Below are 7,598 nucleotides of genomic sequence, written 5' to 3' on the forward strand. Positions count from 1 at the left end.
TGACCACCTACCCTCACCTGTGGTCCCTCCTTCTCTTCTCCAATGACAACCCCACCCACCAATTGCAGAGAGTTGGCAGCAGGACATAGAATTTCTCGTCAGCTGGGTGACCGGGAGGGAGCGGGTATTGGAGAAGTCAGTTCCTCCTCTCTGCCCATCAGGGCCCTGGGGGCTGATCCATGGAGTGGGGCTGCACACATTGAAGCAGGGCAGTCTGGGATGCAGGAGTTGCTGGGTTTCCAGCCATTCCGATGGGGATGCTCCTCCCTGGTTATGAAACTTCCGTGGAAACATACCAGCTGTTTCAATGGTTGGAATCGAGCCTCGGGGGTAGTGACACGAAGTCAGGCACTTCTTTAAAATATCTGGGTTCTCTCATTCCAGGATGCCCACAGCTGGCACCCCTCAGCCCCCTGCTGTCAGTTTCAGCACAGAGGCCAAGTATTGGATGAGCCATGAAGGCTCCACTCCCCGTTGACTCTTAGGAAGGGATCCTCTAGAAGAGGGTGGAGACCCATTGGTGGGGCCGTTGTTCAGTGGGGAACTTGCTGTAGCCCTGCTGTCTGCCAGGCAAACAGAGAGGTATTCAGTCTCCAGATCTGTCCTTCCCATCACCTTTGATTCCCCATCTGCAGCTCCACTAACTCCCGAGACAAGACTCCTCCTGGCATTCACCCAGGTAGATATCCACCAGTGCAGAGAGGGAAGATAGCTGTGATTGCCAGGCCTATTTAAGGTCCTTGGTTATTTCATATATCCAGACAGAGTTCCTCTGGGCAACATCTACTGATTCCTTTGCAGAGCTGTCTGAGTCTGTCGGCTCAGGATCGCCTCATTTAGACCCTGCAACCTACCTCTCCATCCCTTGTTTTTTCTTTTACTGTGCCCCACAACACAGGTGCTGACTTTTATTTTTCCTGGTGGTTGCTCCACCCCCACTCTTCCCCTTCCCCTGAGACCCCACCCTAGCTCTGCCACTTCCCCCCCCGGCTCTGCCCCTTCCCCCAAGACCCCCTGCCCGCTGTTCTCTGCTGAATGCCTCCCGCCAGCCACCAAACATGCCGAGCACCCTGTTTTTTTACCACGGGTACTTGAGCCCCAGAGCACCCACGGCGTTGGCGCCTATGCCCCTTAATGTGATGGGTGATTGGCTTCATGGCCACTCCCTTGTCGGAGGAGGTGGGCCTGTCACTGTTTGGGTTAGCGCGGCTCACCCAGGATTCAAGTATGTGGGCTCCTGTGGGTTACTAATAACAGAGCTGAAACTATGGTCTCCCTTGGTGATTCTCTACCCACCTTCCTTCCCCATAGAAAGCTGCTTCATGCAGCAGAAGATAGAGGGTCCCATCACCCTGAACAGACGAATGGAGGAAGCCTGCGAACCTGGAGTAGATTATGGTAAATCTGTGATTTGGATCTGCTGAGTCTTTTTCCATGAGGAGAGACCAGAGACAGAGTTCGGAATGCGATTTGGATTGTAAAGTTTGCCTTTGAGGCTGAATCAGGGGTAAGGTCTGGGGCAGAAACCTGATGAGATTTTGGGGCCTTAAACTCCCAGAAATGAATAAGATCAGATGACTGTTTAAGATTCCAATCTAACCCTAAGTATTTATCTGCCCCCCATTTCCCTAGTATCTGAGCACTTCACGATCTTTAACGTGTTTATCCTCACAACCTCCTGTGAGTGCTATTATGCCCATTGTACAAAAGGGGAAACTGAGGCATGGAGTGACTAAGTAATTTGCCCAAGGTCACGCAGCATGTCTGTGGTGGAGCAGAGAAACGAACCCAGGTTTTCAGCTATTGCCCATACCATGGGACCATCTTTCTCACAGCTAGTTTTGGGATTCAGTTACACACTGAATTCTCTATAGAAAAGTACTGCAGACCTTCAACTGGTGTTTTGTATGTCTTCCTTTTTTTAAAGTGTATAAAACCAAGCTTGTTAGAACTGAAGAATTGGGCAGTTCTGACTACTACATCATGGAAATTTTGGAAATCATTAAAGTAGGTAAGAGCTCCCCTTCTAAAATCAGGGTGCAATTTCTTTGACCGGTCTTTGGGATAAATGCTTGCATAAGAGCTATTTCTCTTCTCCAGAGGAAGTGCTAAAGCAAGGCTAATCTAGTCTCTTTCTTGTCCCCATGCGGCAATAGGTTAATGCCCTGGAGTATGAATTTGCTAAACCCACCGAGGCAGCCACGCCATGAAAAGGCAGACAAAATAACAGGGGGGAACCTCTCACTGTGTTCAGCCTGGCATAATTGTCCAGTCTCATTATGAGCTTTTTCAACCTTCCTCTGAAGCAATTGGCATTGGCCATTGTGGGAGTCAAGACCCCAGACCTGGTGGCCCTTTGGCCCAAGCTGCTATAGGGGAGGTGGAGTCTCTCTTCCTCAATGCTGACTTTTATAAATCGATATAAAGACAAAAGTAAGCAGGGATCTAACTGAGCTCAAAGCGGCTTCACTCACTGGGAGCTGATATGACTGTTCTAATTATTTGTATTACCTGAGATTAGGGGCCCCTTGTGCTAAGCACTGGACATACCCAGATACAACCCCTGCCTTGACGAGGTTACAGTCTAAATCGACACTGGGTGGATTTATTGGCCCCATTTCACAGGTGGGGAATTGAGTCACAAGGAGATCGAGTGACTTGTTCAAGGTCACACAAGGAGTCTGTGGCAGAAACAGGAGCTGAGGCCTGAACTCTTCAGGCCAGCCCGGTGCCGCAACCACAAGACGGTCCTTCCTGTCTCTAATGACTGCTGGAACTTCAGTGATTGGTTATCACAGCAGTCTCACTGGGGCTGAATTTGTACTGAAATCGCAAGAGAATGCCTAGGAGTCACCTCTCCTCTGTTCCTTTCGTCTTCATCCCTCTCCATCCTGTACTATCTCCTTGTCACTCTGCTCTTATGTGTGAGATCTTTTTTTCACCCTTCCCCGCCCGCCCAGGGACTGATGAAAATCCACAAGGACAAACCTGCCCATTCATCAGCCACATAAAATGCAGGGAGTCTCTGAGGCTGGAGTGTAACAAAGACTACTTGATATGGGGACTCAGCACCGACTTGTGGCCCAGGAAAGCTGAGTAAGTAGCCTCCTATGGTTACTCTGCGTTAGACAGTCTCAAGCCAACACGTCCTTAATTAATTACCCTATCAATTTTAGGTATCTATCAGGCACCCATTACTGTACTTTCTGAGTGCCCCACAATATCTTTATTGTCACTAAGGGAGGCAGGGCAGCATTATTACCCTCATTTAACGGGTGGGTAAACTGAGGCAAGGACAGCCTACGGTCCAGGTCGTCAAAGGTATTGAGGCACCTAACTCCCACTGACTGGCCTTAGGTGACCTCTCCAAAGTACCAAAAGGAAGTTTCTGGAGTTGCTGGGAACTGAATCCAGGTTCGCCTCGTAGTCTAACCCTGGACCACCATTTGTTGCAGGAGCTACCCAACTATTTCACCAGCACAAATCACATTCACAGTGCAATTTCAAGGTCTCTGCATCCAGCCACAGTTGTTCCTAAATCACTTAGGGTTAGACTGGGTGAAAATAAAATTAATTAGGGTAAAAACTGCACCTAACAATGAGCTTCACCAACAAAGACGCAGCGCACGGAGGCTGAAAGTTCCATCCTCATGATGTATATGGAGCATTGCATGCTGGGATCTGTAGTCTCTCTGTACCTATGAGAGGGGAGTCAACCCACTGTTTCTCTGCAAGTCAGATGGGGCCCTTAGGCATGGGTGGAGTGTGAGCCACCTGTCTGGGGAGGCTTGCCCCTGGCACCGCCCCTCCAGAGACCTGAGACCCTCCACCGCGGCTGCCAGCCCCCCTGCCCCAGCCCGCTCTGGCCAGCCAACCTGAGTTCCCCCAGCCCGGAAGCGCTGGGCGCTGCAGCCCCAGCGTCCCCAGCCCTGGAGCACCAGGTGCCGCGACCCCAGCGCCTGAAGCACCACCAGCCCTGGAGCGCCAGGGAGCACCAGCGCTGGGGGGCCCTGACTCAAGTCCCGAGCTGCAGGCCAGCCCGCGCTAACACCAGCCCCAGCCCCAGTCCCCTTAGTGAAGAGGAGCAGCCTGCGTGGGCTGTGGCCAGGGGGAAGAGACGGGAAGCAGGAGGGAGCTCAGGGCAGAGCATGAGTGGGGCCACGCCTGTCCTTTTGGGGAGACTCAGCCTCCCCTGGCCCGCCATACGCGTTACCTATGCCCTTAGGCAGCCTGTCTGCCCTTGAGGAACTGAGCAAACAAATTGGACACATTCTGTGATTCACTGCTCACCCTTCTGCCTGTCCATCCCAGGCTAGCCTACGTCATTGGCAAGGACACCTGGATCGAGAAGTGGCCCAATGAGGATGAATGCCAGGAGCCGGATTTCCAGAACCTCTGCCAGGAATTCCTTGAGTTCTCTGAAACCATGACCATGTTTGGCTGCCCAACCTAAACTTGGACCCAGCTTTCCCAGCGGCCCCAATGGGACAGTGTGAGCTGAGACGGAGCATTACACTCAGGTGGAGACATCTCCACTCAGAGTCCCAATGCTGCTGACTCTCGCCTCTAGCCCTGTCCTCTTGGGGCATTTCTGTCTCTTCTTCTTGTTGTCTCTCTCTATATAAAAGGCTGATTTCTTACCCTGGTCTGCTGTGTGACTTTTTACCAATCTTTACATAGTCTGCAAAATAGCTTTTTAAGTAACCAGCTACTAGGATCATGGGTGCACGAGAAAAAACCTTAAATTAGATTAGGATGGACAAGCATGAATGGATGGTTAGATTCACATGGATGGATATTTGGGAGCGAGCCTTCTGTACCTCTGTGTGCCTAGGGTGACGACACATCCTGTTTTGGCCGGGACAGTCCCTTTTTTCAGCCCTGTCCCGGTGGTCCTGACTTTGTCAAAGAAGTGGGGTGTGGAGGACTGTGCAGGGAGGGGGGAGTGGCGATGTCAGTCCTGCACGGGGGGGGGCGGGGAGACAGGACTCATGCACAGGCAGGCAGGGCTCAGACCCTCCCCCAAAATACAATAGTCTGCTCTCAGTGAGAGTGCCGCTTTTGACTTCAAGGGGAGCAGGATTAATCTCTTAGTCCCAGATTGCCAAAGGTATTTAGGCACCTAACTGCTATTAAAATCAATGGGAATTAGTCTCCTAAATGCCTATGAGAATCTGGGCCCCAGTGCATTTACTGTTGTAACTTTGGAAGCACTAGTGCAAAGCTTTGAGGTGGCAACAAGAAGTTGCACAAAGTGGCAGATCTCAGAAGCTTGAAACCATTCGATTCCCTCTCCTCCCGCCCCCATTCACTTGGCGAATTTTTCCACTGGGATCCCTTTTATTATTTTTTATTGTAGTAGCACCTAAAAGCCCCAGTCACAGACCATAGACCCTGTGCTAGGAGCTGTATGAATAAAGAACAAAACCACACCCCTGGCCCCAAAGAGCTTCCAGTCTAAACACGTTTCAAACCATGCTGCTTGAACAGAGGATCTAAGGCGGGGCTGAGACTTTGAAGTTTGGAAAGCTCAGTCCATAGCTAACCAAGAGGCAGCTCCCCTACCTCATGACCACATAATTCCTGTGGAGCAGGGTGATACCAGCCCGGTTGGATACGTTACAGAATTCTGTCTAAGCAGCTGCCCAGTTCGCACAAAGCACCAGGTGACAGGGAGTATGACATCACCATGGCTCTTGACCACAGGTTCCCATATCCAGTAGCTGGAGTCAAATTGAATCCTTGTGGATGAAACCCCTCGAGAGGCAGGTAGCAGCTTTTTGAGGAGACTAATTATGTAACAAGCACGGCCAGGAGTAGCTTTGCAATACTGCAGAACCTGAGAATTATGGACACTTCTGGACTGTAGGTTGTTCGTAACTCTGAAATGTTTGTAACTCCGAACAAGCCGTCACGGGCTGCTCCTCAGGGCCGACAGCTCGGAGCGGGGGCTCACGGCTCTGCAGTGGCTGCCTGGCAAGTGGGGGCGGGGACAGGCAGCTGGTTCTAGCCCCCTGGCTGCAAGGGTGGTGAGTGGGGCACCCTGGGGCACTGCAGTGTCAGTGGGCGCATGGTGCAGGCTGTGGCCCTTTAAAACAGAGCTGTTTCTCCAGAGTGCAGGGTGCAGGCAGGGGCTCAGGCTCCAGCTCTAGCAGCAAACACTCCAGGCCAGGTCTCAGTAGCAGCTCGGAAAGTTTCTTTCCCAGGCTCAGAACTGGCAAGCTTGTCCTCCCCACCGCCACCCCTCTCCCCCAGCCGGGGACAGGGAGAGGGGAAAACAGCGGTCACCACCTCCTACCTGTAAGTGGCTGCCCCGCGCCGTGGCAAGTAGCAGGTGGGGGGTGCAGACAGGCAGCCCAGGTGTGCCTACCTTTAAGATGCAAATACAGGCACAGTCCAGTGTTTGCTGCTTTGTTTGTTTTTCCTCAGAATTTTGGGGGCATCTGGCTTTAAACGCCGTGACGCCCTTCCGCTTTCCGAGGGACACTCGCAATGTGGCCAGTGGCGCAACCCACGTGCCACAGTCTGCTAAGACCCAGACTAGGAAAGCCAGGGCCCTTCACTGAAGCGCATTCTCATGGAGACATCCCTGGCTTCACACCCGGGCTGGCAAACGTCTCGTGCCACCCTAGGGCCACAGGCAGCTTCTGACAGACTGTCCCCACCCTGAAGGGGACCCTGATTTAACTGGAAATTGGTCCTGCTTCGAGCAGGGGGTTGGACTAGATGACCTTCTGGGGTCCCTTCCAACCCTGATATTCTATGATGGGAAGGGACCTGTCCCCTGAAGGATGTGGGTAGAGGAGAGCTAACACTGCCCCGGCCAAGGCCACGTCCAAGAGGAAATGTTGCCCGACTTACAGTTCCTTGCTCACCACTCTTCGGTACGGACACTGCTTCAGCACTTCCACTCGCTCCACCAGTTACAGCTGCTCCTCCTTCCTCTCGTGAAGAGGATGAAGATGAGGAAGGGGAGGCTTTCCTCCCACCACTCTTCACTGATGCAAGGCAGTGTTCGGTCTGCACATCAGGAGCACCCTACGCCTCCTGCAGGGTCTGAATTTCAAGGGTAGCCTGGTCACCCCCCCCCCACCTATGCCCTTCCCACCTCAGTGGGTACGCTGGGACCCGTGGGCAGTACACAGTTCTGCTCTAATGCCATTACTGGCACCACGGAGGTAAACAGATGCTCTCCACCAAAATCCACAGCGCCACCAGATGCCCCGGCCAAACAGAATTTGGAGGAGGTGGAAGAAATCTTAGATCAGGAGGCAGATCCTGCTACCTGTAACTCCTTCTCGCCGGAGGGGAATGTTATGCCCCCTCCCCCATTCCTGGGGAAGATCTCAGGAACTTCCAGGATCTCTTAAAACAAACTGCTGACATGCTCCAGATAACCTTAGAGGAAGTCTCTCTTGGACATACTCCACACGTCCACCTCCTCCCAGATTGCCCTCCCGATTAACTCAGCATTCACAGAAGCTGCCAAGAACATATGGCTGCCAAGAACATCCCACCCACATCTAAGAAAGTGGACAAAAAAATACTACACCCCTCCAAAAGGGATGGAATTTCTATTCACATACCCTCAGCCAAAT

At 52.3% G+C, this 7,598-nt stretch overlaps 1 protein-coding gene across 1 annotated transcript in view; it reads left to right on the top strand.

Moving 5' to 3' along the window:
• Nucleotides 1–4,623, top strand: part of LOC102941775 (complement C3) — a 90,280-nt gene extending 85,657 nt beyond the window's left edge. The window contains exons 37-40 of the mRNA XM_037887691.2: nucleotides 1,312–1,398; nucleotides 1,928–2,011; nucleotides 2,961–3,096; nucleotides 4,312–4,623. Of these exons, the coding sequence (XP_037743619.1) occupies nucleotides 1,312–1,398; nucleotides 1,928–2,011; nucleotides 2,961–3,096; nucleotides 4,312–4,453 (449 nt within the window). The 3' untranslated portion in view covers nucleotides 4,454–4,623. The remainder of the gene's footprint in view (nucleotides 1–1,311; nucleotides 1,399–1,927; nucleotides 2,012–2,960; nucleotides 3,097–4,311) is intronic.
• The last annotated feature ends 2,975 nt before the right edge of the window (nucleotides 4,624–7,598 follow it).

This window comes from Chelonia mydas, chromosome 20 (assembly GCF_015237465.2).
Source record: "Chelonia mydas isolate rCheMyd1 chromosome 20, rCheMyd1.pri.v2, whole genome shotgun sequence".
Classification (NCBI taxonomy): domain Eukaryota; kingdom Metazoa; phylum Chordata; order Testudines; family Cheloniidae; genus Chelonia; species Chelonia mydas.